The sequence below is a fragment of the Pithys albifrons genome, chromosome 18 (genome assembly GCF_047495875.1).
Source record: "Pithys albifrons albifrons isolate INPA30051 chromosome 18, PitAlb_v1, whole genome shotgun sequence".
NCBI lineage: Eukaryota > Metazoa > Chordata > Aves > Passeriformes > Thamnophilidae > Pithys > Pithys albifrons.
Window position 1 is genome coordinate 1,549,634 of NC_092475.1, and position 27,789 is coordinate 1,577,422.

A 27,789-nucleotide genomic window follows, 5' to 3' on the forward strand; every position below is an offset into this window, starting at 1 on the left:
AAAAAGAATTTGGAATCTGTGGGTTTTTATACTATTAAATAGGTCAGCTCCTCATTTTCAGTTAGGGGGAGAATCCTCAACATTAAAGTGTCTCAGTAAAAACCAGCTGTCCCTCAGTTTCACAGTTCTCTTCACCTTCAGTCTCAGCCTCTGTTCACAAACTGTGTCTTTGTTTTAAACTACTATGCAAGTGGGTAACCAGCTCTACCACGGAATGTACTGAGTGGGCAGGGGATGGCTCCAAGGCTGGTGGGACAGGGACAGACACAGCCCCTGTCACCTGGCACTCCAGGTGAGCAACCACAGACCTGCCTGCAGCCTTTCCCCTCTGTAGTAACTGTCTTGCACTTGAAGGTAACCCATGAGTTTTGCTCAGGCCCTCAGCAGCACAACCCACTTCAGGGTGCAATGGAAGGTGCAGGAGCCTGAACACTCCAGCACAGCCCATAAATTCTGCTGGAAGCCCCTCTGGAGTCTGAGAGATCTCCTCACCCCACTGAGTGCCTCAGCCTTGATGATTTGTAGCATTTTCCACTCTAGTCATCCCTCACATCTAGGAAGAAATTTTAGCAAGGTTATTTGGTAACACTTGTACCACTGCTTTTGTTAAACCAGGATACTGATGAAGAACAAGAGCTGTCTGGAACCTGTGGAACCAGCTGAGGCCCAAGACTGATGCTAGAGGAAAAGCAACCAGGGCCCCCCTTGCAGCCATGGGTCACACTGAATCCCTCTCCCAGGCAGGGCTGCCCAGCATGAGCTCTGCCATCTGCCCCAGAAGCCAGTGAACACCTTGGAAGGTGAAGGGTTTGGGAATTAGCCCTGGGAGTGGAGGGAAGAGCCGTGGTGTCCCTCCCTGGGGCTGCTGTTCACACTGTCCCTTGTGCTGGATCTGGACAGGCCCTGTGCCTGCCCTCCCTCCCTGCAGCTACAGCTGCCAAAGCCAGAAACTTCCCATTGTTAAAGCTCAACTGGTTTTCTAAAAGCAAACTTTCTAGCACTTTTACACACAGTGAATAACCTCTTTTAACAGAGTAATTTGGGGGCTGTAAACAAGGTTTTTAGTTTGTAATTAAGTGCCATTAGTAAATGTACAGTTCATCCCTAAAATTAGCTCTTGCAAATGAAGTTCAAATTAAAAGCATTTTTTATAATGAAGTTGTTTATTAAAAGCATTTGGATGATCTGCCCAGGTTGTCTTACTGGAGAAGAATTGGGGTTTGGGTTGGTTTAAGTAAAGACAGAACAGTAAGGCAGGTCAGACACAGTTCCTTCCCTACATGAAGCCACAAGGGTTTTTCTTTCAAGCAAATAATCAGATCCCCCCCAAAAAAACACCCAGCACCCCTCTGGGGATGCAGCCACAGCCAATACCATTATCCCCAGTCAAGGAGAATGTTTGTTAGACAGAAAGTTCTGGTCACTTGGTTTCACTAAAATGTCCAGTCCAGGTGGCAGCATTTCAGGAGTCCAGCCCACAGCTCTGCTCCCAAATAACCCCACCAAGGGCAGCAGAGCCAGGACCAAACCTCAGGCTAAGCCACAAGCAGCTGCAGCATTTGGAGATGAAAAGGTGAGCACACCCTCACCTCCTGGGATTCTCCTTCAGACACAGATTAAAAGCTGACAGCCATGATCAGTGTTCAGGTGCTTTTCTCTAGGTACAATCTAGTTTTCATTTCTAAAGCAGCTGCTGGTGGAACAGGCCTGTTCCTCAGCAGCTTTGCCCCAGAGCTGAGGCTGTGACAGGACATGAATACAATCAATCTGCCAAAAAATAAGTTCAGCACGGATTGTCCTGTTGGTGGAGCTGAAGCTTCCTTGCCTTTTTTAAAGGGAAAAGTGATTATTCTGGTTTTGATTCAAGTATTTACCTGCTCTGGTCTTGGTCACATTCACTGGCACCCCCCTAGCCTGGGGGAAGCACATCTCTGGTGGGCAAAACATCTCAGGAAAAGGGGAATTCTCTCCCTCCCTCCCTCAGCATTCCAACAGATCCTCACTGCTCTCCTGCCACCACCCCAGCAGATTCACACCAGCCCTGGGCAGCCATGGAGCTGGAGGACAGTGGTGAAGGCTCAGCTTCCACAGCACCAGCACATCCAAACTCCTGCTGGGAAGGCAATGGCAGCTCCCTCCTGAGCTGTCCTCACCTCTGCTGCTCTAAAGCACTGTCTGTCTGTCTGTCCACCACTGCCATCCAACGGTCCTGCTGCTCCTCCCAGCACTGCCACACACAGCAAACAATGTACCTCACACAAGAGACAGTTGCTCAAGGGATCTTACCCTGCAGCACATCCAAATGCCTCAACCAGTGGCATAATTACAATCTGGGGCAGCATTCAGGACATGCCACACTGGGAGAAAGTCTACCAGGAGAATAACATTACAAAGGAAACTGAATATTCCAAGCTCTGCTTCTCTCTGAAGCCACACATCACAGACCACACAGGTGTCAAACAGGCCAAGTATTACAAGAAGAAATTCTCCAGAGGTGGCTTAGGAGAACCCAGGAGAGCAGGACGACAGGACAATGGCAGATTTATTTACAATAGGACACAAAGAATACATACATTAATTAAAAATTACAAAGAATACAGAGAAAACACTTCGGGAAAGGGAGAGAAATCAATGCTGGCTGAGCCTCTCCACTGGGGTAGGGGCAGAAGGTGAAAAAAAAAAAGAAAAATAAATCAAATTCTCAGGAAGGGACCTCAAATCAGAACTGACACAGGACTCCACAGCACAGTTGGCTCACGCATCCCCTGCTCCCTTTTTTCATCCATGATTCCTGGCTGATTAGACTTTGGCATGATGAGCAAGGCCAATGGGAAAGGACATGGGCAGTTGGGGTTACAGAGCCCCAAATCCCTCGAGGCTGCACATCAGTGCTGGGAGCAGGGAAGGCTTTGGACAGTTCTGGGTTGGAACACTGTGACCTGTGGCAGCTGGTCAGTGGGAGACCTTACTGCAAGAAGCAAAACTTTCACAGATCTCACTAGAAAACCTCTCCCCTGTAACCCTCCTGGGGATGGAGGCAGCCTGCACTGCAGTGTGGAATCTTTTTACTGATAAACATCATTGAAGTGACCAAAATAAAAAAAAATTACCTCCTTTCAAAAAGAGCTTCCACAGGCTGATTCAGGCATCAAACCATGTGAAAGGAGCCCGTGTCAGCCATCCTGGAGGGCTTGGCCTGCTTTTGTGGAGAACAAAATACAGCTTAGGGCATACACTTTTCCTGTTCCCTGGAGGTAGAGAATTTCAGAGGAGGTGCAGAGAGCAGCGAGGGTGGATGGAGGTGGGGACAGCAGGGAGACAGCCCCGCTCCCAGCCATGGCAGAGCTCCACAGGGCCACCTGCTCTGTGCCCAGCCCCCTCAGCACGGCCTGCACGCCCCTGGGGCAGCTCAGGCCAACACTGCCCCGGATTGGTTGGCACTAACGCGGCAGCTCCGCAGCCACCTCTCCACAGGCTCGGCGTGATCCCGGCGGCGTTCCCAGGATGGAGCCTGCCCAGTTTCCTCACACATCTGGAGCAGAGCTATTGACAGAACAAACCCTCGGAGGTACCTCATGCATCCTTCCAGTCCTGCATTCCAGCACAACCACGGGCATCACATCCTGCCTTCTGAAGGAGAGGCAATCCCACTCTCCCCCTGGCCCTTCCAGCAGAGGCATCCACAGCAGCCCGTGCTGTCCGAGGCTGGAGAGAGGGAAAAGCAATGCAGAGGGTTGCAGTTGTCAAGCTCTCTCAGGGTGAAATTGCACTTCCCAAGCTCCAAATGGCACCTCCAGCAAATTGTAAACAAGCCGAAGCCAGAACTTCGGTGGTTGGAGGACACCAGACTCCTGCTGGGTGAGTCTATTTTGCCACAGTCAAGCTCCCTCTTCTGTGCAGACATGAAGGCAGGAGAAAAACCCAGTCTGATACTTGTCTGAAGAGTCTCCCTGAATCCAAGAGCACCCCAGGGGCTGGAAGAAAACGTTTTCACAAGTGTTTCCACTGCTGTTTCAAATCCATTCATCATCAACATAAAAAAAAAAGGATGAATTAGCAAAAAGGGGGTTTACTTATACAGAGGGATATTTCTCTGCTAAAAAACTCCCTCAAATATGGAACAGGATAATAAAGTTAAAATGTAAGGTATCTACAGACCCCTTTTCCCCCAGAAGTAGCCCAGAATCCATGTACACTGTGCCAAAGTTACATTCCAAATCGAGGAGTTAATTATTTTTGTCACTCTCCCACTGGATTTTTGTTTCCTTAGAGGAGCTGGGAGAAGATGTCCACATCACTCCTGGAAGGACCCGTGCTCGGAGGTGTCTGATTCCTGCTGGGGCTCTGCAGCCTCAGTCGATCTTGACGGCAGCGTAGATTTTCCTCACAAACATGTAGGCTGCGTAGAAGCCGATGGTGCCCGTGAGGAGCCAGAAGGACAACACCATGAGGGCAGTGTAGCCAAAGTACAGCAAGGAGGGAATGAACTCAACAATATCCAGCTAGAACAGAAGAGCAGGAAAATGAGCAAAACAATGCACTGAGGTGACAGGAGCCCCCAAACCAGCCAATGCCCTCTGCAAGGGGACCTGCAGCAAAGGGAGGAAACACTACGCAGGATTCATTTTCATCCAACTGAAGGGATTCCCTTGGAGGTGGGGTTGGGAATGCTGCTCTACACAGGTGATGTGGGCAGGTCCCAGGGCACCTTCACCCTCCTCTCCCCTCTGGCAGGGCTGCTCAGCTGCCTTGGGCTGGCATGGGACAGACTCTGCAGTCCCACTAGTTCCTTTCCCAAATCCCACAGTCTTTCCCAGAAAGGTGGCACTTTGACACAGGAGGAATAACAATACCTTGTTCACAAAGTAGAACACAGCATAGATCAGCACATAGAAGGCAGATCCTCCAGACACCAGGAAGGTCCTCCACCACCAGCGGTAATCCTGATAGGATGAAGAGCCTCATTATAACCACAAGGCTTCCTTCTCCTGTGGCATTGTCTCAGTAAGCTGGGACCATTCCAGGACAGGGAGAATGTTACATATTTTCCTTCAAAGGAAACCCACAGTTTGGGTGGGGAACTGTTTTGTCACAAAAGTGTCTCCAAACTAAGCTGACAGTGAAGCAAAGCCAGGTCAGCACCTGGACATGACTCACCTCTGGCCCTGTATCTGTTTTTTTATGTGCATGGAATGAACCAGTTTCTTTGGGAAGAGATGTCAGCTGAAAATACCCTGCACCCAGCAGAATTCTTGGTAGGAAACCAGAGTTTCCAGCCTAACAGATAATCAGGGAGCTTCAATTCCCCTTGAAACCAAGAGGTGTTGGGAGCCATCCCACTCATGGGGCTGGGACACACTCATTTCTGCTGAGCAGCAGCAATAACAGGACCTGTGATCTTCCAGGAGCAACGACCCTGAGCTACCCAAACATGGAAATCTCACCTCAGCACAGAGCTGGAAGTACACCATGACAATGCTGATCTGGGAGCAGGACACCACTAGAATTATAAACACCAGGAAGAGAAAGCCGAAAAGGTAATAGAACTGGTTCTCCCAGATTGCCTGAAACAAAAACACAGCAGGAATTTGTTTCTGTGCTACTGTGATCAATCACTGAACACAGGACTAACTTCTGGCAGCCAGCCAAGGGAAAATGAGGAGCTCCTAAGCCTCATGTAGGTGTAACCACAGATCTAATGTGTTTCACATCACTTCAGAGGATTCAGGTTGCAAAAGGTGCACAAGGGCAGCTCTGAGGTGGCTTGTTCATTCCCCTGCATCTCCCAAGCAATGGAACAGCAAATTCCTCCCCATCCATACAAGGTGAAAAATGGGCAGCAGCTGAAACAGTGACTGTCTTAAGACCAGGACCTCTCCTTGATGTAATGTTACAGTAAATTTCATCTTTACCACAATCCTTCAAATCATCAGGCATGTCCTGTATCTCTCTCTGGAATTACAGGATGGCCTAGAGGGAACAGCTTCCCCCTTCAGTGAGTACAGGAATAGGACACTACTCCAGCAGAAGCCCCTTCAAAAGCTTTGGCACAAGAGGAATCCTATTCAGGAGCAAAGTGGTTTAAATGCTTACACTGAAAATGAAGAACAGTTCGATGAACATGGCTCCAAAAGGGAGAATGCCAGCCATGAGGATCCTACAGAGCCAGAAAGAAAAACCATAAGCAGCACAATAAAACTGTTCAGACATTAACAACTCCTTGTAACCACACAGCATGCTCCAAAGGCTCTACAGCTCCAGATTGCTAAAATAAATCTCACAGGCAATGGCACAGCTGCTCCTACTGCTGAGCACATACCCCTGCTACATGAACCCCTCACACCACATCCAAATTATCAGTGTTGTCTCAAGGAACCCCATCTGCCATCTGCCCATGTCCACAGACCAGCAGAAAGTGATGTTCAGCAACCCAAGGCTACTAGATATATATATAACTCACCATATTTCCCAGACACTCATCACTCACCCCACAAATTTGTTCATATACCACCTCTGCTCCGGGATCTGCCTGGGAATCTGATTTGTCCGTACAGGATTGTCATATGGCTGCTTACGAAAGCCAAAGTAGTAACCCAAGTAGACCAAGGGCAAGGAGATGCCAAACCACATGCAGAGCAAGGCCACCATGGTAGGGAAAGGCACCTGAAATTACAAGAGCCACAGAAGTGAGGCTGACAGCTCACCTGCCCTGGAGACTGGTGTCATCAGCCAGGCCAACCCTCCAGTCACCCACTGCATGGACACACACAGCTGGAAAGCTTTGTCAAGCCAAGCAAGGCCTGGCCAGCCCAGTCACCCCCTCCCACCCAGCAGGCCCCAGGCTGAGGGTGGCACTTACTGCTCCAGAGGAGTGTTTCCCCCAGATGAAACAGTTCAGGACGAAGCAGATGCCGAAGACGACGCCCGGGTACAGGGTCGCTGTCTGCAAGAGCAACCACAGCATGAGAGAGAACACAGGACTCAGATGCTCCCCTGTAATGAGACCCCTGCTGGGACAAGGCACATGTGGAGTGGTGTTCCTTTTGCTCCAGCACAAGGACACAGAGCTGTGCTGTGAGGAGGACCTTGGACAACCCTCTCATGCTTTAGTACATGCTTTGGTGTTTGCCTGTTTCTGTAGAGCTACAAGGACTCAACACAGAGCAAGTCTGAAGCACAGCCAGGCTGTGTCCAGCTACCACAAACGTATGTGGAGCTTATCCATCCACCTTGCCATCAGCAAACCTGGACAAACAGCAGACAAAAAGCAGACTCACACAAAAGGCTCCCTTCTTCCACCGATGGCCTTTCAGAGTCCGGTATAAGCGGCCAGCAAAGAATCCACCAAAAACCCTAGACAAGAAACAAGCCAAGACAAAGAAAATGAGCTGTTGTTGCTGGGGAGATGCAGGACAGCACTGGGGGAAGCCATGGAGGCACCTACCCCATGAACATGAAGAGGAAGCAGGCAGTGGTCATCAGCGCGCCCCGGCTCGAAGGCGACAGCATCCCCAGCATAGCAACAACTGCAGAGGGAACAGGACAAGAACAGCAGCTCTGAGGCACATGGGACAGGGGCTGTCCCACCCACAGCTGCCTGGAATCTCTGCACAGGCCTCATTTCTGTCCCAGCATAACACATCCACAGCCTCCAGCACCAGCCAGAGAGGGGAAGGCACAGCTTTGATCTCAGCTACAGACCACGCTTCAGCCTCAGCTTCCCCACGGGTGGGAGCAGGTGCAGCCCAGCAGGCAAGGCACACCCTGTGCAAGTCTCTCAGCCCACTGTCAGCCAGGGCACACAGCTTGGCAACAGGAAATACAGTCACACAAAGCTGCCTTCCAGCTGGGAAGTGCCATTGGGCAGCTCAGCAACACTGAGCCCAGGCCAGTGGCAACAGGAAGCAGCTTTATGGGCCTCACTCCAGCCAAAGTGAGCACAGGGTGAAGACAAACACCCTCAACCATCATCCCTATTACAGCCACCCTGTGCACCATGTGCCACTTACAGATGACAATCAGGATCATACAGAAGAGCTGGATTCCAGAACCCAGGAGAGAGCTGAGGATCATAGGATACTGTGGAGGCCTGAAGACATCTCCATGCACAAGTTTCCAACCAGATTCCTCCATGGTATCTTCCTGTAGCAACAACAGAAAAAGAAGGTTAGTTAGACATGATATGCCAGTGGAAATTAAAGTCCTACTACAGCCAGCCTAAGAGGGCAACTTCCCTGGATCTGGCTCTTCCACAGAATTTTACCACTCTAGCCAAGAAACTTCTTTCCTCTTGGACTTAAAACAGCTGAGATCTGAACTGCCAGTGCCAAGGCAAACATTTACAGAACTGTCTGCAGTCATTACTCAGGTCTCAAGACATCTGAACTGCAAATGTGCCATTTGTACACAGACAGCCAGAGATGTGTGACAGCACAACAGAACAGCCTCTCCCATGGCCAGGACTTGAAGCAAAACAGGGGCAAGAGAAGAGACAATACACCCAATTCTGCACAAGAGATGCCTCCTGATCTGTGCTTCCCTCCCTCTCTGATCCCAGCCCCAAGGAGAAACACATACAATGTCATCTTCCTTGTTGTAGTTGGCAATGTCCTTCCGCAGGGTCCGGATGATGATCATGCTGAGAATCCCTGAAAAGAAGCACAAACCATGTTCAGCTCAGAGGCTCCTACATGGCTGTGCTGCTCTCACACTGGGCAATGACCTGGCTCCCACTAACACACTGCTCTGCCTGGGAGAGGAGGCCTTGAGCAATCAGCAAAGACAGAAACAAAACTCTAGGGAGTAGAGAAGGCAAAATTCCAGCAGGAATGGGGGCACTGTGGCTTTCCTGTGGTTTTTTTCACTTAATTATGGACATGCAAGATGTGCATTAACCACATATTCCCTCAATGAGCCCAGTGAGGTGGGTAACTGCCTGACCCCACAGGGCACTGTCTGAACCAGGAGGTTTTCAGTGTTGGTTTCCTGCCCCATCTGACCAGGTTCAGACATGGCCACATCCTCCTTGAACCACCTGCTCAAAGCAAATTCCCTGCAGATAGGGGTAAAGCCTTCCCCACCCAACACATCCACTCACCTGAGAGGAAAAAGACGACCACAACTGAGTTAATGATAGAAAACCAGTGAATCTGCACATCACTCATGGTCAGGTAGGTGTCCCAGCGAGAAGCCCACTTAATGTCACTTTCCTGAAAGAAGAGGAGAGTTCTTCTCACACCAGCACATTCCCAATGTCTTCCACAACACCTGTGACACACACCTGGAGCATCACTGCCAGCCAGCTCCCCAGTACTGCCTCACCTCCCAGTGCACAGAGTAGGTGAAGAGCAACTGGTTCTCTTTGGTAGGATCTATTTCCTGGGGGGCAGAGCCTGTGGCTTCAGGCAGGGTACACATGCTCTTCTCATCAGCCTTCAGGTCTGTAAGGGAAACATGGCAGACAGTCAGCCCTTCCCTCAGGCATCCCCTCTCCCACACAGCATCACCCTCAGGGCACTGGGCTGCAGTTATCCCAGGTACTGTGGGGAGGCACTCGCTCCTTGCTCACCTGCTCTGCACTTTGTAAAACTATTCTCCTGACCAGCAGTGGAGCACCATTAACAAACTTTCAGGAAAGTTATGCACAGGGCCCTCCTTAACTGGAAGGATAAAAGCCAGAGATTCTGATAGACCATGAACAATTCCTTTATTCCATATGATATGCTGAGAAAAAACACCTCTGCAGCAGAGCCTGCTCTGCCAGAGAAGAGCTGCACAGGGTGATCCCACCATGAGCAACTGCCCTTCGAGACACCCCTTTCACCTTGGGCTTACTGAGGTAAGACTGTTTTCCCCTAACCATTATTTTTAAAATTCAATCCCCCTGGACCAGTTCCAAACATCCTGTGTGTCCCTGGTCAAGCACACAGTGTCCCAGTCAGGGAGATCAGCACCACAACAAGAGCAACATGCCAGGCAAGCTTCATGCTGGATGACACAGCACACAAAAATCCAACCCCAAAACCTCAAACTCAGATCTTTTTACAGGAAATTATTTTTCCATGGATTGCAGTTCAAGGATATCTCTCTATTGTTGGTACTCCCTTAATAACAAAGGGGTTTACTCTTATAATTTGGATAGAAATTTCATTCCTGTGCCCTGTGAAGCAACAACTGGCACTGATACACCAGTGGCAGCCAACTTTTTCTCCTACAGGAGATTCTTCCCCCTTGCTCCCCTCCCCAGGAGTCTCTTACCTTCCAGTTTAATGCTCTGGGGAATCACCTCAAAGCGCACCACCCTGTAGGTGTGCTCCTGGCTCTCTTCCACATCCTCTCTGTGGTAGTAAAGGATGAAGGAGAGGTGGTTGTGCAGGTAGAACTGAAAGAGTGACATGAAATAAAACGTCAGCACGCCAAGGAAGGAACAGGCAAAGCTGAGAAGCAACAGCTGCAGAAAACAGCTTCAGTGAGGAAAACTAAAGACACTCCAACGTCAGAGATCAGCCAGCCCTGGGGGCACAGTGCCTTTGCTCTGCTGAGGGGAAACCATGGCATGAGCATGTCCAAAGTTACACGGTGAGTCCAAGGCAGGACTCCTGGCTATCACACCAACAGTCCAGCACCCACCCCCTGCTTCCCCCAAGAGACCCCTCTCTCGTATTTCCAGTCTTTATAAAACCTTTTGGTTGCACTCCCCATTCTGATGCTCTCTGGCAGAGCTCCAACACCCTGTGCCAGACACCCAGATCTCCTCCAGGCACCCTCAGACAGCACCTCGATGCTCTACCTTGTTACCGTCCATAAACCCAAGCCTATATCCATGCTCGAACTGCACATCCTTCTCCTTCTTCTTCTCCTCTTCCTCACGATTGGAATAAAACTCCAGCCGTGTTGCCACAGGGAGGTTATCAGCAATGCTGAAAACACAGATTTCAGATCAAATTTGTCCACAGCACCAAAGCCCCCTGGACACACACCCATGCCCGGGGTGACTCACAGGTGCACGTAGTAATCCTCCCTGATGCGCTCTGCCATCAGCCTGCTCTGCTCCACTGTCAGAACCACTGGCTTGTTGGGGAAGTTGCACAGAACTTCACATTTCTTCTCCACATTCATGGAAACCTGGAAAGGTGTATTTACAATTCGGTCCCCACGAAGAACCTCACCTGGAAAACAGGAAAATACGGGCAGGGTTGGAGACTGCCAGGCTACCTGTCACCAGGCACTGTGCAGGAGGGACACAGCAAGTGTCCTTTGCCACCAGGGGTGCAAGATCAGACTGAAGGACAAGGATCAGACTGAAGGACAGTTCAGCTATTTCAGGCACTACTGAGGAAAGAGGCTACAGAGTAACCTCAGGAAAGACAATTCCTCTGTCTGACACAAAGTCACCCCACTTGCAAACAGCCAGCACAGAGTGAATCAGACAAAGCAGGTTCTCCTCACAGCTCAGCAGAGGTGACACTTCCAATTGCTTTTACCCCAGTAAACACCCCCCACACTGTGGGACAGGTACCCACCAAGGTTCTCAGCCTTGTAGGTTATCTGGCTGGGCTGGCAGAAGGGCAGTGAGTAGTACTCGTAGGGCAGCTGGGTCCTGGAGCTGGTCAGCTTCACAGCCTGCAGGGAGAAGGGCAGGAAAAGAACTCAGGATATCCCCAGGAAAGAACTCAGGATAATTTTCTGACCTCTCAGAAGCTGACTCTTACTTCAAGACACCTCCTGTAAAGCTCACTTTTGGAAGATACTACTACTAATATTAAAAATAATAAGAGACAGATGTTCCTGAGAGATCTCCAGCTGCTTTCCTTTTGCCCCATCCCTCGTGTATATTCACTACATTATAACTTAGTAGAAATTCATTCACAGAGAAATACTGGTGGTTTCACAAACTTAGAGCTCAACAGAGATTCAAGAGTCACATTTCATGTAAGATTTCCTCAAAAAGAATTCATGTCCCAGTGGACCTCCTGGGTCCTGTCTGGCCTCCAGGGCTATGAAGAATTCAGCAATTTTAATCTCTGCAAGAGAGCCATGAGACTGGGGAGGAAAAGGGTTGGTGACAAACCCCAAACATTCCTGGAGAGTTCCCACAAATCACACAGCAGAAGGGAAGTGCAGAGACACACCACAACAGCCAAGGCCACAGTTGCTCCAAAAACAGAAGTGTTTTTGTAACACAGCCAAGCTCATTTATTGGAAGAGCACTGGCAAACACACTGACTTGCCTTAGCACTTGAGGGAGCATTTGGCTCCTGAAATCCCTTTGAGATCAGCCATTCCAATACCCCCTTCTTCTGGGAAGGTTAAGCAGCCACAGGCAAGTCTCATTTGCTTAAAAATAGCCTGTCTGGCAGGCTGTGGCCACAGTGAGCTGGAGCTGCCAACCTCAGGAGCCCCCAGGGTGCTGGATTTGCTGAGACAGAGGCCACAGCTTTAGAAAAATAAATGAAATGGTCTATAAATCGCTGGTGTCTGGAAGCAAAGGCTGCTCCCTCCTGGGTGGGTGCAGCTCTGTTGCTCAGCACCAGCAATGCTGCACAGAACAGGCCCCAGCAAAGCTGAGCTGTGAGATCTGCCAGGCTCAGGGACAAACACCTCCACTTGGGAAGGGCTTATCATGGATTTCCTGAGTACTGGAGACACATGAGCAAACCAGGTGGAAGAGAAAATAAAGGAGGTCTGATTCAAACCACTTCTTTATTCCACAGTTCACCTTCCACCCAAAGGCACTCTCTAAGTACTTTGAGAGTCAATATAATGCTGGAGAAATTAAATTCACTTCAAAGCCACAGTGAAAAAGGGGCTCTTTTCCCACATGGAAAAACATCTCAAGGGCTTTAGTGCAACTGCTGAAGGAATCTGGTAGAAGATACCAGGGGCAAGAACAGGAATCATGTTGGGAACCAAGTGTAAGATGAGGACAGTGACTGCTTGTTCCCAACCCCTTTGTCCCCATTCATCCCAACACTGTGAAACAGAGACTGTCTGCCCCCAGAATTTCAGTAATTTTTACAAATTGACTTGCCAGCCCCACTGAGCTGCTCTGATATAAAGAATGAAAAAACCCAAAACACAAGAAAACACAACCCAAAGAGACTAACACAGCTCCAGGTCACTCCTACCTTTATTTCCACGGGGTCATTGCGGTGGAAGTTGATGGGAGCCACCCCTGGTACGTAGAACGAGTCTGTACCAGGCAGCAGCAACAGCAAGACCAGCACACACCTCAGCCTTCCCTGCAAAAAGGAGGGAAACAGTAAAACACAACAGGCAGGAACTGGTAACCTGCACTCTTGTCCCACACTGTGTCCAGAGCAGCCAGTGACCTGTATCATCATCTCATCTGTCACTGAAGTGACAGACACAGCACAATGTCATTTAAAAACTGAACCCACAGTGGTGCCACCCTTGCCCCAGAGGGCTCAGAGCTGACAGGACCAGGACAGAACTTCAGCAGATGCTCAGGAGACACTGAGCATGCAGAAGATGAAGTTTTTGGTGACAAAAATGTTGCAGCAATCAGTCTCTTTGCATAGAGATGATGGTGACAGGCAGCACCAGGCAGAGAAAAGCCAAGAGGGCGACTCTGGAAAGCTGTGCCAGGAAAGAACAGCTGGTAGCAAGGAATGGGAATGCTGCTGAGCAACAGGTGGGCAGCTCTGGAAGTGAAACTGCAAAGAAATGTCCAGTGCAGGTTCCTGAGCTGGCAGAGCACAGGGAAGCTGATGCTGGGGTTCTTCCTCATCAGGATCTTTGCTTTTGTACTGACAGAGGTGCTTCATCCTCTCCCAGTGAAGGCAGCAGCTTCAGCAATGGCAACACAGACACCACCCAAAATATCTGTGGAACTCCTGGGCCTGGCCAGGTGACCCTCTCACCTGGGGGGTGTCTGGAAACCAAGTTCTCTCCTCTGCAAGGCCAGAACTTCCAGGAGGGAGCTCTGCTTTGGTTCAGCCATGAGGCTCTGGTGAAGCCCCAACTTCCAGCAGACAGGACACACATTCACAGCCTTTATCCATTATTTACATTTCAGAGCCCAGGCACAAAACAGTCTTGCATGTGAGGAGCCAGGAAATCACAGAATGAAGCAACAAGTAGCACAACAAAGATGCACAACTCCAGACTGAGAAAAACCCAACTGCATGTGGGCAAAAATAGTTGTGACTGACTAAGCCTGATTATTTTCCCATGTGCAGACAGACCCTTTCTTAGGGAATGTGAAGTGAAATAACTGCAGGAGCCAAATCATCCCTCCTGTCCCCCAAATGACAGCACTTCTCAGACTGAAAAGATCCATCACAAGCAAAAATCCTGCAGAAGGAAAGCAAAGCTCTGTCTCAAAAAAGGGGAACAAACAAACCTCTTTCAAGTGTCCCCACATTCTGTCTGCACACAGGCCCCTGACAGGAGCCACACTGATTTCTCTCTCCCACTGCCAGAATGGACCCTGGGGAATTGTGGCACAAACCCAGGCAGGGCTGGTCACCCTGATAGCAGCTGGCACAGGACCCTGCCAGAGCTGCCAGCACAGCCCACCAACCACCCCCACAGCTCTGCCCACCCCTCACTGCCCAGCACACCCATCTCCAGGGGCAGCTGCCTCAAGTCTGGGGGAGCTCCCTATAAAGATATTGCAAATCTATTCCTGTAATTAACTTTGCAACAAAGATTTTGGCTGTAAGAAGAAATTCACTCAAACCTTCCTTGCAGCAACTTGAACAGTATTTCCTGTGCTGTGCTCAGCAACCAGGAGTTTGCACACAAACCCTCTCCAAGAAAGAACTCCTGGGTAATTATCACTGGACTTGGGATTTGCAGACAACTCTAGGACACAGTTGCTCTAATTTATCCCACTCAGGAAGACTTAAACAACGTTGCCACTTCCTGTGAATTCACAGAAGGTTCACAAGCCACATGACCTAAGCAGAGGAATTGCTCACTAAGCCCCAGCCTGACCCAGCAGGAACTGAATCCACAACATGTGTGTCCTCCTCCCTGCATCCCCTGGTCCCTGCAGCCACCACTGCCACAGCCTGAACTCCAACAGTCAGTTAAGGGAGAGGGGAAACAGCAGAATTTATCTACAATGTGTCCCAGAGGATCCATGGCCAGGCCACACACCCAGGACATCCCTGCCCAAGGCACTGTCAGTGGCTTGAAGAAACCCTCAAGCAGCAGCAATTTCAAGCATTTGAACAGAGCTGCTGCTGCTCCAGGGATGGTTTAGGTGTTAAGAGTTTCACAATCCACCCATGAACTTCAGAACAGACCACAGGATTTGCTCAAAAGGAGGAAAAGGAAGTAGGAAGTGACAACATGGATATCATGAATGAAATGATGGACATTGTCCCATTTCTTTTGGGCAGGAAAGGGCATCAAACAACCAGAACCAAGAGTTGGTAACTTTCAGAGACAGCACTGAAGAGAACCAGAGAAAACAACCCAAGCAGAGCCCTTTGTCCAGAGGATTCACAAAGCTTTGCTGTCCCGTTTCACTCACCAAAACTTCTGAATATGGTCAGAGAAAGGGAGGAAAGGCACAAGCCACCCAAAAAGATCCACCAGAGCTCTCTGACACACGGAGCCTTCCTTCTGCCCTCAGGTACCTTAACAGGACACCCACAGCACTAATGGCACTCTCTCCATGAGTCACCCACACCCCAGCCCGGCCAGCAGCGACCTTTGCATCAGCACAGATCCTTTATCCACCCCGCGTTGTCTCGGGAATATCCTCCTGGGAAAGCCATGAGGAAATCATGGCATTACTGCTACGAGACTCCAAGGCAGGTAAGGGACGTCCCAGCAGCTCCATGAGATGGCACTGACGCTCAGCGACCCCGGCAAATTCCCACGGGAACACCCTCAGCTCTCCGAGGAGTTCGGGAATAATTCCGTGTCAGTAACAGGGATGCGGGACGGGGAAGGCGCAGCGGCTGCTCAGCGGCCGAACACCCGTGAGAAACACACACGGCGCAACAGCCGCTCTGCTTGGCACCAGCACCGGGGCCCGGGCGATGCCTCCGTTCCGGAGAGCGGCACACGAAGGGAATGGGAAAGGGAAAGGGAAGGAAGTGCCGGTGCTCCCAACAACCCGCAGCGCCCGGCCCGGCCCGGCCCGCACAGACAACGCCGTGACCCGCGACATGGTGCCAACTTTGCCGCCGAGGGAACGCGGGGCCGAAGGTGCAGGGACCGGCTCCGCCTCTGCGGGCCCGCGGGCACCGAGAGCGGCCCCAGCTCTGCCCTCCGCCGGTGACACCGCCGGGAGCCGCGGCACGGCTGCAAGGTCCCGGGCGGGCCCGGGCAGCCTCCCCCGGACAGCGGCCGGGCCTGTGTCCCTCCCAGCGCCTCCCGGAGCTCCCTCCCCGCGCTCCGCTGCGGGACCGCCCCGGGCCGGGCCGGGGGCTCTCGGGGCCGACCGGGCCCCCCGCGCTCACCATCGCCGCCGACGCCGCCATCTTGGATCCACGTGTCGCTGCTGACGTCACCGGAAGCGGCGCGCCGTTGGCTGCGGCGCCGATTGCCATGGCGACCGCGGCGGCCGCCCAGGGCCGCTCTCTGTGCTGCCGGCTCAGCCTCGACCCAGTCCCGGCTCAGCCCAGCCCCGCTGCCGCTCGGGGCGCGGCGGAACCCGCCGCTCCGCTCCGCAGAGAGTCTCTTGCTCCGTGGAGCCGGCCGGGGAACGGGGGCGGCCTGCGCCGCCATCTTTGCTGAGGGCAGGAGCCTTGGCGTGCAGGGCGGGCAGGACGCCGCGGCGGCCATGTTTGGTGCGGGCACTGAGGCGGCGCTCCCCGGAGGTGCCGGGGCCGGAGCGCCTCGAACCGACCGGTCTGTCCCCGCCGGTCCGCGGGGACTCCAAGGGATGCTCCGGACCCTCCCGAGCCCCGGGTCCACTCCGAGGGGCGCTCCGGACCCACCCGATCCCGGGCCCTGCTCCGAGGGGCACTCCAGGCCCAGCCTTGCCCCATTTGCATCCCCCAACCTTGCCCCATTCTTGTCTCCCTCACTCGGGAGGAACGTCCAGCAGAGGAGAGGCTGATAAATACTTTATTGATTGCAAGAAGAACCTCCCAAAGCTGACAGAAAAGCGCTGAAGCGTCGGCATTTTGTGCCTCTTGATATTGAAAATATAATCACAGGCCCCCACACCCCTGCTGTAAGAGGTACAGGGCTATCTTAGAAAATATATATATTCCTTCCTTCTTTTCCACAAATAACCTGCCATTAAATACTAAAAATAAACAGCAACATGAAGTGAGTGTGCAGAGAGCACCGGGCCCTTGCTGGCACTGCACGTGCCCAGCAGAGACTTCGGCTCCTGCCTGGGAGGTTTGCCAGGGGATGGGATCCTGGGGCTGTGGGATCCAGGGCTGGCACGGGGGGATCCAGCCAGGGAGAGCCTGGGAAAGCACTGCCTGTGTCTGTCTGTGTCTGTCCATGTCTGTCTGTGTCTGTCTGTCCCTGCAGCACACGCTCCCACACCCCTGCACAGCCTCACCCCACCTGTGCTCTGCACAGGGAAAGCACCAAGGAGGAGAACCCAGGAGGGAGAGAGGAGCATGTGGGGCTGTGGCACTTGACATCCAGACTCCAGGATCGACATCCAAACCCGGGATCGACATCCAAACTCCAGGATCGACATCCAAACCCAGGATTGACATCCAAACCCGGGATCGACATCCAAACCCGGGATCGACATCCAAACTCCGGGATCGACATCCAAACCCGGGATCGACATCCAAACTCCAGGATCAACATCCAAACCCGGGATCGACATCCAAACCCCAGGATTGACATCCAAACCCGGGATCGACATCCAAATCCCAGGATTGACATCCAAACTCCAGGATTGACATCCAAACTCCAGGATTGACATCCAAACCCGGGATCGACATCCAAACCCACGATCGACATCCAAACCCCAGGATTGACATCCAAACCCCAGGATTGACATCCAAACCCACAATCGACCTCCAGACCCCGGGATTGACATCCAGACCCCGGGATCCTGCACTGGGGATGAGTCAAGGTGCTGCACTGCCTGGGAATCCTGTGGGATCTCTGGGACACCAAAGGACCGGGAGGGGCACGGGCACTGCATGTCATTTCACGGAGGTCATTTCACCTACTCCCTGAGAATGGCATGATAAGATCTCAGAAGAATTAACACAAAACACTAATCTGAGTTTTTTACTTTGCAGCAAAAGCAGGCCCAGCCCCATCCCTGCCCCTCCCGCTGTGGAGATGCTGGTGTGGGGCACCACTGTCCAGCCAGCGCTTCCCACGGGCGCTCGCGCTCCTGGGAAAGGCACAAGTTAAGACCACATGTTGCTTCTCTCTCCATCCTGAGCACGACTTCCTTCTGCTCTGCTTCCAGCCCAGCCACTCCGGGAGGGATGTGATTCCCGGGCCGGGCCGGCAGGGGAAGCAGGACACAGGTGGGACAGGGAAGAGCGGGATGTGTGGGCAGTGCATGCCCCGAGTGTCCCGCGCTACGGCTGCTGCTGGTACTGGCTCTCTGTGGCAGTGAAGAAATCCTCCAGAACGCTCTGTGTGTACTCAAAGGTGGGACGATCCTCGGGCCTGGTTTTCCAGCACTTCATCATGATGTCATACAGCTCCTCGGGGCAGGTCTCCGTGCGGGGCATCCGGTACCCGCGCTCCAGCGCCCGGATCACCTCCACGTTCGACATCCCTGCAGGAACAGGGGGCCACAGGTCAACACCACAGGCACTGATTCCTTTAAAAGGCATCCAAAACCCGAGCCCAAAACTGCCCACCCTTCGGGAAATGTCACCAGGAAGGAAAAGGAATGGTTGGGAAGGGGGAACTGCTGCTCCTGGTCAGGGAAACGTGGACAGCTGAGATGCTGGGTTAGTTGTACCTCTGAGTTTTGTACCTCAGATCAGATGGGATTTATGAATATGTATAAAATTAAAGAAAATAAAGGCTCCACATCTCCACGTGCTGAGTCTGTAATGAGTCTTCAGTGAAAACTGGTCAGTGTGGGGGCAGAGCTGCTCCTCAGAACAGCCATTTGTGCAGCTCCAGATCCTTCATTGTCCATTTGTAGCAGCATTAACAGAGTAATTTCCCATTGATAAAAGGTACCAAAGTAACAATTAGTATAACATAGAGAGTGGTCCCTCATGATAAGAACTTACACAGGTTTCCCACGGTGTTGGAGCAGCTTAGATGCCATGGAAGGGGCCCAGAAAGTGGAGTGTGTCTTTTGGAACCAGAATAAAGGAGACATTTGACCTCCTTACCTGGGTAGGGGATACGTCCATAGGTGATGATCTCAGTCAAGAGGATTCCAAAGGACCAGACATCAGATTTTATAGTGAAAGATCCATAGTTGATGGCTTCTGGTGCTGTCCATTTAATGGGAAACTTGGCACCTGGACAAACAGATATAACAGGAAACATGAACTCAAATGCTGAGAAGCAGGTGGTGAAATATGGGGAACAAGAAACAAACAGAAGAGGAGGAAGTGAAGTGATGCAAATGAGAGAAACTTCCCTCCTCTGCCCACATACCCAGCATGCCCCTCCCGGGGTTGGTGCCACAGCAGTGGCTCTAAGGGAACCCCACAACCCTCCACCCCCAGCAGCTCCCACACCTTCCCGGGCCGTGTACTCGGTGTCCTCGATGACTCTGGCCAGCCCAAAGTCTGCAATCTTGCACACCAGCACTGCTGACACCAGGATGTTGGCAGCCCTCAGGTCTCTGTGGATGTAGTTCCTCTTCTCAATGAAAGCCATTCCTTCTGCAATCTGCCACGGGGCAATGAGGGAAATGCAAAGGGGCTGCTTGAAATAACATGCCCCTCTCAGCACTGAAGGAGTCAAATGCCTCTGGGCAGTGCTCAGAAAGGGATGAAAGGGGGCTGAGCCACAGGGGGAGGTGGATATCCCATCCCTGGAAGTTTTCAAGGGCACACTGGATAGGGCTTGGAGCAACCTGGTCTAGTGGAAGGTGTTCCTGCCCATGGCAATGGGGCTGGAATGAGATGAGCTCTAAAGTCCCTTCCAACCCAAACCATTCTGTGATTCTGTGGGACCAGCTCCTGCGTGGGAACTGCTTTCTGAGCAGGGAGTCCCTTGCAGAAGAGGTTCAGGTTTGGGTGACCAGCAGAACATGACACCTCTAAGCTGCTGTGTGAGAAAGGCCATGAGAACTGACACTCAAGCAGCTCGTGTGACTGTGAGTGAGGGTCTGTGGGTGTCTGCTGGTCAAGGTGTAACTGCTTCATCCACAGCCATGCAGACTTGGAGAGAAGCAAATCACTCTCTGTTCAGGGAAGATATGAGGCCAAGTCTCCCCAAACAACCACAATGGCTCAAAATAAACAGGGAGTCACCTGTTCCCTCTACACAAAGGGATCAATGAATGGACTGTGATTGCTGCAGTGAGGGTTGGCATTGCAGGGCTTCCTTGGCCAGGGCAGAAAAACATGAGGATGGGTCTCCTGGGGAGGGTGGGGAAATGCCTGGGGTCTTCCAGACTAGTTTGTGAGGAGTCAGCCCTGCCTGGGAGCAGGATGGCTGTGTTGGCCCCTGACAATCTTCCCCTGCTGGCTCTGTCTTCTGAAGCCTCTGCCCTCGGTGTGTGCAGCTGCCAGCCCTGAGCATGACCTGGTGTGTGCACAACCAGCCCCCAAATTGTTGCCAAGTTATCCTATTCCTGGACATGACCAGCATCTGGAAAATGAAAGGGCTGGAGCAGCTGCAGGAGAGACCCCCCATCCCCATCACACCCACACAGGCCAGCCCAGGGTGAGGTGCAGCTCTCACAGAGCTCTCCCCACAAAATACAGAAGTAAACAGGCAGTGCAAGAGCGGAAGGATCATTTTCATGACCACAGATGCAGTTCTACCCACAGTGACTCACCCCCAGCAAAGTGCAAGGCTGCTGCCTGCTCATGGCAGCACTTCAGTCTTTGCTCCCCGGTGCTTCTCCAAGCAGCCCCTCAGAGCTGTGGGCAGAGCTGGGCTTGGCATGATCCAGCTTGCTGGGAACAGATGGTGTGCAGGAGTGCACAGCTGATCACAGACCCTGGCACAGCCAGCTCCAGCAGCCACTGACCTGGTCTAAACCCCTGAGGTCTCAGCTCCCATCTTGGCTTCCCTGTTGCTCAGGTGCCTCTTAGAAATGTTTCATAGAGGTACCAAGCTCAGCTTGAGGGTCCCCAGATTCAGCCCTCAGCAAGGGGCACTGCAGAAGCAGCAGTGGTTGTACAAATGGTGCCCACATGGAACGAGGGGTGTAACAGCATCTTCTGCTGTATTCAAAATTGGGTCCTGAAAATATCCCTGAAATAATTATTGCTGAGTCCTCCTGCCTCTCCAGCTGCCTCACCCTGCTCGTGACAGCCCTTTGGTGAACCACAAACCTCCCACTGGCATTCCTGTGGGGCAACACAGGATGATGTGCTCCCTCCTAGAGATGGGGACTGTGGCTGGCTCAGCCTCCCAGACACAGGGAGCACACAGGATCGTGCTGCAGGATCCTGTAAACCCCATGGGGCTTCACACCACCACTGCTGAGCTGGGTCCTGCCCAAGAAAAGGCTGAGTCAGGGTAAAGCACTGCCCCAGGGCACCCTGCCAGGCACATGGGTGGGATGGGTTGGGCATGTGGCCACACTGGGTTTGGGGGCCAAGTTTGGAGGTGAAGTTTGCAGGTAACTGCATAGCAGCAGCAGATAGATATCAATAGCTTAGCCCTGGGTTTGGATGGGCCACACTGACCAGCACCAGCATGTTCAGACTGTACAAATGTGAGCTGTGAAAACAAGCTCCAACCCTCACCTCTGGAACATCCACAAAGCACATCAGCCACTGCACAGGCTGCAGGAACCACGGCAGCCTTAGAAGTAACAGTTTCCCATCCATTCAGAAGGAGCAGCATGTCCAACCCCCCTCCCAGGCTCCAGGCAGCTCTGGTGGGCACTGGCTGGGTGCAGGTGGGCCAGCTGTTGTTGCAGATACTGGGCTGGGCAGGGAGAAGCTGCTACTTCTCCTTTCACACACGCCTGCTCCTGCTCAGGTGGCAGGATAGGGATGGTGAGCAGGCAGCAGCTGCCCACAGGGAAACCTCACTGCATCCCCAGCCCTCCCAGTGTGTGCCTGTTCAGACCAGGCTCATGCCTGGTGCTGCCCAAGCCCCAGGTAAGTTCTTTGGCTCCTTGATCCCATTGTTCATCCTTCTCAAGGAGATAAAAGTGAGCAAGAGGCAGGGAAGGTCTGCTCCTTCCTCACCTGGGCAGAGAAGTCGATCAGCTTTGGGAGCTGCAGCCTGTTCCCCTCATTGCTCTTCAGGAAATCCAGCAAACTCCCTGTGGACAGAGAACAGTTCCAGGGCTGATGACTCAGCTGGAACCTGCACCTATCCTCAGGGTGGCACAGGGTTCCAGGGAGCCAAGCAGGACAAGGGCACTCAGGAAACACACTTTCTTCCCCCCCAGCCACTCCCATGGATTGGGGCAAGGGGACAGCACCACTGCAGGTTCCTTCCTGCCTTGCAGAGTGCTCCTCCTCATCTGTCCCCTGTTGGAGGTCCCCCCTCTCCCAGCACTGTCAGCACATGCCCCACCCAGCACCCTGCCCAGCTCCCTGCCCTGGAGCACTAAGACACACAGTGGCAGGAGCCAGACCTGCTCCCAGTGTCCCGGGAGCTGGTGCAGAGCCCACAGCCAAGCGTGGGATGCAGGAGGGGCTGATCCCGCACCATTCCAGGGCACCTGGGTGCTGCCACTTGGCCTGGCCCACAGCCACCACTCAGGGACAGGGTTGGCACCTTTCTCCATGAATTCAGTGATGATGTAGATGGGCTCCTCCCTGGTGACCACGGCGTGCAGCTTCACCAGCTTGTCGTGCTGCAGCATCTTCATCAGGTTCGCCTCCTCCAGGAAGGCTTCCACAGACATGCTGCCCGGCTTCATGGTCTTCACTGCCACCTTGGTGTGCTTGTTGTAGGTAGCTGTGGGGTGGCACAACACACCATTCCCAGGCTGCACTGGGAGCACTGGGTTTTGGAGCCAAAACCCCCAGTCCTGCAGACATAGCTGCTGTGTGAGGGCTGGAGACCTTGCACAACCCAGGGCTGTCCCCACACACCCAGCCCCAAGCAGCCTCTGCATTAAGGCAGGGCCACCTCAACATCCCCCTGCTCCTCTCCCACAGGTCACTCCCTCCCTGCCTCTTCCATCTCACCATTTTGTCTCCCATCCCTTGCCTTTCCTCCTCCATCACCACCTTCAACTCCCTCCCAGCTGCCTCTCCCACACTCTCACCCATCCACACTTCTCCAAACTGCCCAGCTCCCAGCCTCTTCTCCAGCCTCAGTGATTCCCGAGGGATCTCCCAGGCATCCTTCTCCCAGGGCTTCTGTGGTTTGGGCACACGGCAGGGCTGTGTGAGCTTCTGACACAGCCCGTCACTCTGACCTGTGAGGAGCAGCCAGGACTATCAGCTGGCCCATCTCACCAGCTATACTGTGCTTCAAGGGGCAGTTCTGGGCACTGTGGGTATTCTGGGACACCAACACCCACAGCTGTGACAGCCACCAAGCAACAGCACCAGGGGAAGGTCTGGGAAGGGCTACACATCACAGCCACAGCAGGAGCCCACCAGCGAGCCCTTGGGCTTCTGCACACCCCTGGCTGCCCAGTGGCTGCTTGGCTTAGGGAGAAAGCCCCTTCTAGGATGGGAAGTGGGGTGCACCAGGGCTCACCCTGGTAGTACTGGACCAGCTCCTGCAGTGTGTTGAAGGTGTTGCGAGGGGAGATGTAGAAGCCGCCGCCATCCAGAGTGCGGATCTTGTAATGCTTCACTGCGCCGCTCTGCATCTCGTCCCCGTCCCGCACCGACAGCGAGTAGCAGCCTGGTTGGGGAGGGGGGAGCTGGCAGCCCCCGTGGGGGCATATCCCTGCTGTGCCCAGCCATCCCATGCTCCCAGCACTCACAGAGCCATCGCCCAGCAGAGCCAGCAGCACCCATCCCACCACGCTGCCACCACCCCTTCAGCCCCAGGCCAGCTATGCCTGTGCCCCAAATACCCAAAGCAGCCCCAAAGGGCCACATCCCCCTGTCCCTGCCACGGGGCTTGGACACGTGGCAGCACCGTGGGCTCTTGCAGTGGGATCATGGGCCCCACAGTCCTTGCCCATAGCCCTTGTCCACAGCAGAGTCCTTGGCCTGGGGAGGGATGTCCCAAGCAAGTCTGCCAGGCAAATGTGGATGAGGGAGGCTCCCCAGGCAGCTGTTTCCCACCACTGGACTGCAGACACCCCTCTGCACCTTTGGTTGTCTCACTGTCCCTTATCATGAAGGACCCGATGATGTTCCCGGGGCCAAGGAGCTGCCGCTCCGCATCCTTCCGGCTGATGCCCTTGAAAAACCACCTGCAGCAGAACCAAATGAACCAAGGAAAGATGCTGGGGAGTTCAGGCTGGTGTGGGGGCAGTGCTGGAGGCAGGACTTGGATCAGGAGTGGGGACAGTTGCTGTGGGGGAGGATGGGACCCCACAGGACCAGGATCTGCCACAGAGGGATGGACTCACTCCTCTGTCTCCAGAGAGTCAGCTCGGGCAACGTAGTTGCTGGGGATGAAGCCTTCACGTCCTGTCACCAGTGACTGTGCTTTCCACCAGTTCCCTGATCTGTGACAGAAATGGCATTAGGTTGGCTCATGGCACTGGGCACCACCAGCTCCTCCAGGGGCAAATTCCAGGAAGAAACCCTGACAAGGACACGCAAGCCTTCAGGAAACCCTAGGTGGGGAATGCCAGCAGCACTTACTCCTCCAGCACCTTCAGCTGCTCTCCTTTCTGGAAGCTGAGGTCCCCAGCATTCACCGCCTCATAGTCATAGAGTGCCAGCACCACATTGTCCCCTGAGTCTGCAATGAGGGAGCTCCCTGGGCACCCTGGAGAAAGGTGTCCAGGGAGCACCTTGCCCAGCCACTCCTGCCGTGAACACTGGCCAGGATATTGGCATGGACATCAGCCAGACCCCTGCAGCACCCACCACCTCCATCTTCATGGTGTCATGTCTGGCCTTTGAAGGAGCCCAGAGCTCCCATCCCACTGGGACCAGCAGTGTTCCCCCAGGCTGGAGAGGACCCATCCATGATGTCCCCAAATGCTCCCACCTTCTGCACGCACTTGCAGCACCCTTGTACCTACCATCCTCAGGCAGGGTCACAGCCACACTGTTGACATTATTGTTCTGGAAAGTGGGACAAAACCAGAGAGTGACATTGCAGGTGGCAGAACCTGTTTCCCATGGGGGTCTTGGCCCCCAACAGCAGTAGCAGGGGCAGGAGGGCACCCAAGGAGCATCCCCAGCTCCACCTGACACAACAACCAACACAGCACCAGCATCTGTGTCCCCTCCCAACACCTTAGTTTTTCTCTCCCTTTCTCCTTAATTCCTGGATTCCCATCAGGTCCACTCTGTGCTTTGTTCCAATGTGGCCTGGGCTCCCACCCCACAGCCAAGTTCCTGCCTCAGTTGGCCCCCCCTCAGTGCTGTTGGCCCCCATGATGGCTCAGCCCTGAACCCCTGGCTCACTCAGCAGCTCCCACTCACCCTCTTGTTGGCAGCTGTGGGGTCCCTCACATAGTGGCCCTGCTGGATGCTGGGGCCGGGGTCAGGGGCAGTTTTTGTCATCTTCTCTTGGACACCAGCTTCCTTCGACCTCACACAACCCATGCTGCAGCCGAGGGAGGGGAAGTGAGGCCATTGCAACAGAGGTGAAAGCCCCATTCCAGCCCCGCTCCAGCCCCGCTCCAGCCCCGCTCCAGCCCCGCTCCAGCCCCATTCCAGCCCCGCTCCAGCCCCGCTCCTGGCAGTTCCCACCCAGCACGGGGCCGCAATGCCCACCCAGATGCACTGCCATGCCTGGGAGAGCTCCTCTCCCTCAGCAGAGCCGAGGTCGGTGGCAGCTGCAGGGTGCCAGGGTGCCCAGCAAGGTGCACAGTGGCATGCCAGAGAGGAAAAGGGATCTCTTGGAGACATGACAGGAGATGAATTTTGGGCAAATAATAGCAACTGCTCTGGAGCAGCTGCCCAGCCCTCTTCCGACCCCGGACAGGGTGCGGGCACTGGGCACCCATGGCAGCAGAGAGCCACTTGGCATCTTCTGCAGAGTGAGACCCTCATCACAGTGGTCTCCCCGCAGCTCAGGGCTCCCCACGCAGCACCACTGGTGCCTGTGGCCCCCCCATCTCCATCTCCACGGGTCACCGCTCCCTGCCACACTCCCCTGCTCTCTGCAGGGTGGAGCTACCTCGCACAGTCAGCCCAGGGTGAAGGCAAATGCTCAGCTTTCTCCAGAACCCCAAGAAACTCAGTGGGAAAAAACTTCTGCAAGAAGCAGCAAGAATGGGAAACCCCTCGCAAATGAACTTCCCTTAGCCAGGGAGACCTGGACGCAGAGAAAGGAGAAGGTGCTGGTGGTGACAGCGAAGGAGGAAGCTCAGGGCTGAGCCCTCGATGTGCACAACAAGTTGCACTTCCATGGCTCTCAAGGGATATCACTGTCACCTCAATACTTCACAGTCACTCCTTGTCCTTCTCTGTGTGCCAAAGCCTGAGTCAACCCCACTCCCCAGAGCAGAGCAGGAGCAGTGGTGGCAGCTGTAAAGCTCTGGACAGGCTCAGGACTCTGCTGGATTCATCCTGGCAAACCCACACCGGGTTAAACTCAGCAGTGCCCCTCACCGGCACCACGGCTGGTACCTGTTGTGTTTGTCTCACACCAGGTCAGGGGATCTGACCACCTGGTCAGACCGTGTGGCCATGACCTTCCACCGGCTCCTGTGGCATAGCTGGCATTCCTGGCGTATCCCATCCTGGAGCCTGTACGGGTTCCAGGTGGGATGGGGTGCCCACGACTCCGGGAGCACGGCTGCCCACAGCACCCTGCCCATGCTGCCCTGTGCCCTCGGTCGGGGCGGGCAGCAGCAGGTCCTCGACAGTCCCTTAACGCCATCAGTAGGGATCCCTCTAAGGTTTACACCGTGCCCACCCGGGGCTGCACCGGGACCACCGGGACTCCCTGCCATTGCCCCATCCCGGTCACCCAGGGGCCGCCACGCTGAGCGGGACCACCCTGGCACAGGGACGGACCCACCGGGCTGCCCGTGAGCGGCCGCGGGGCTCCCCCGCCCTGTCCCGCTGCCCTCGGGGGTCCGCGCATGGCTCTGCTTCCTGAGCTCTTACCTCTGCCGCCGTCCCGGTCCCCGTCCCCGTCCCGGAGCCCGGGCTGCCTCCGCCGCTCCGCTCTGCCCGGCTGCGCTCCCGCCGCCTCCCCGGTAAGATCACGCCCCTCACGGTACGGCCCCGCCTCTGACTCCGCCGGTGCTGCCGGGACGGGGCGGACGCGGCCGGTGCCTCCTGTACCGGGGTGGGAGCGGGAACTCCTCGACACGCACCGCACAGTGTTCACAAGCATTTCCCATGCCCAGGCAACCCCGCTGCCCTTGGGATGCCCCCTGACGGGTGTCAGAGCCCTTCTCTCCACCCGCAGCCCTCGGGATCCCGTGTGGGTTTGGGTCCTGGCACCCCAGAGCAGCCCCCAGGATGTTTCCTGACCTGGTGCGGGGCCATGGCGGGCTGTGGTGGGCACGGGAGGAGCACAGACCACGGCGTCAGCCTGGGTCTGTACCCAGGAAGAAGAAGAGACACCCCTGGCCGTCCCATGATGGGGTGCAGGACATGCGGGGGTGCAGGACATGGAGAATGGAGGGCATGGGATTTGTGAAGCCCAGCTCTG

General features: G+C 54.1%; 2 protein-coding genes across 4 annotated transcripts; both read right to left on the reverse strand.

Annotated features, from left to right (window-relative positions):
* Positions 1-2,524: 2,524 nt before the first annotated feature.
* TM9SF4 (transmembrane 9 superfamily member 4) lies at positions 2,525-16,532 on the reverse strand. Its single transcript, XM_071572871.1, has 18 exons — positions 16,443-16,532; positions 13,128-13,241; positions 11,523-11,622; positions 11,000-11,168; positions 10,790-10,919; positions 10,258-10,381; positions 9,322-9,440; positions 9,098-9,209; positions 8,578-8,648; positions 8,010-8,142; positions 7,445-7,526; positions 7,278-7,353; positions 6,860-6,943; positions 6,488-6,663; positions 6,094-6,157; positions 5,445-5,564; positions 4,854-4,943; positions 2,525-4,502 (listed from the first exon to the last, which is right to left on the reverse strand). Exons 1-18 carry the CDS (start codon positions 16,530-16,532, stop codon positions 4,353-4,355), a joined length of 2,004 nt encoding a protein of 667 aa, XP_071428972.1. The 3' UTR covers positions 2,525-4,352.
* Positions 16,533-17,747: 1,215 nt separating this feature from the next.
* Positions 17,748-27,435, reverse strand: HCK (HCK proto-oncogene, Src family tyrosine kinase). 3 transcript variants are annotated; one of them, XM_071572624.1, is made up of 13 exons: positions 27,237-27,329; positions 25,602-25,725; positions 25,196-25,238; positions 24,810-24,936; positions 24,572-24,670; positions 24,309-24,412; positions 23,743-23,892; positions 23,303-23,455; positions 22,807-22,989; positions 22,269-22,345; positions 19,629-19,782; positions 19,275-19,406; positions 17,748-18,700 (listed from the first exon to the last, which is right to left on the reverse strand). In XM_071572624.1, exons 2-13 carry the CDS (start codon positions 25,722-25,724, stop codon positions 18,498-18,500), a joined length of 1,548 nt encoding a protein of 515 aa, XP_071428725.1. In that variant the 5' UTR covers position 25,725; positions 27,237-27,329; the 3' UTR covers positions 17,748-18,497. The 3 variants fall into 3 exon arrangements, with proteins under 3 accessions (XP_071428725.1, XP_071428723.1, XP_071428724.1); XM_071572622.1 differs by lacking the exon at positions 27,237-27,329 and adding an exon at positions 26,302-26,374; XM_071572623.1 differs by having other exon boundaries at positions 17,749-18,700; positions 24,810-24,909; positions 27,237-27,435.
* Between the last annotated feature and the right edge of the window lie 354 nt (positions 27,436-27,789).

Bases quoted from the DNA above. Each gene is read 5' to 3' on its own strand.
- TM9SF4 (XM_071572871.1), bottom strand. From the start codon at position 16,532: ATGGCAATCGGCGCCGCAGCCAACGGCGCGCCGCTTCCGGTGACGTCA. The intron at 4,944-5,444 runs GTGAGATTTCCA...TCATCCTATCAG, and splicing joins ACTTCCAGCTCTGTGCTGAG to GATTACCGCTGGTGGTGGAG. The intron at 4,503-4,853 runs GTATTGTTATTC...CTTCTGTTCTAG, and splicing joins TGTTCTACTTTGTGAACAAG to CTGGATATTGTTGAGTTCAT.
- HCK (XM_071572624.1), bottom strand. From the start codon at position 25,724: ATGGGTTGTGTGAGGTCGAAGGAAGCTGGTGTCCAAGAGAAGATGACA. The intron at 25,239-25,601 runs GTGAGTGGGAGC...CCCACTTTCCAG, and splicing joins CCACAGCTGCCAACAAGAGG to AACAATAATGTCAACAGTGT. The intron at 18,701-19,274 runs GTAAGGAGGTCA...CTGTTCCTGCAG, and splicing joins TGGACGTATCCCCTACCCAG to GGATGTCGAACGTGGAGGTG.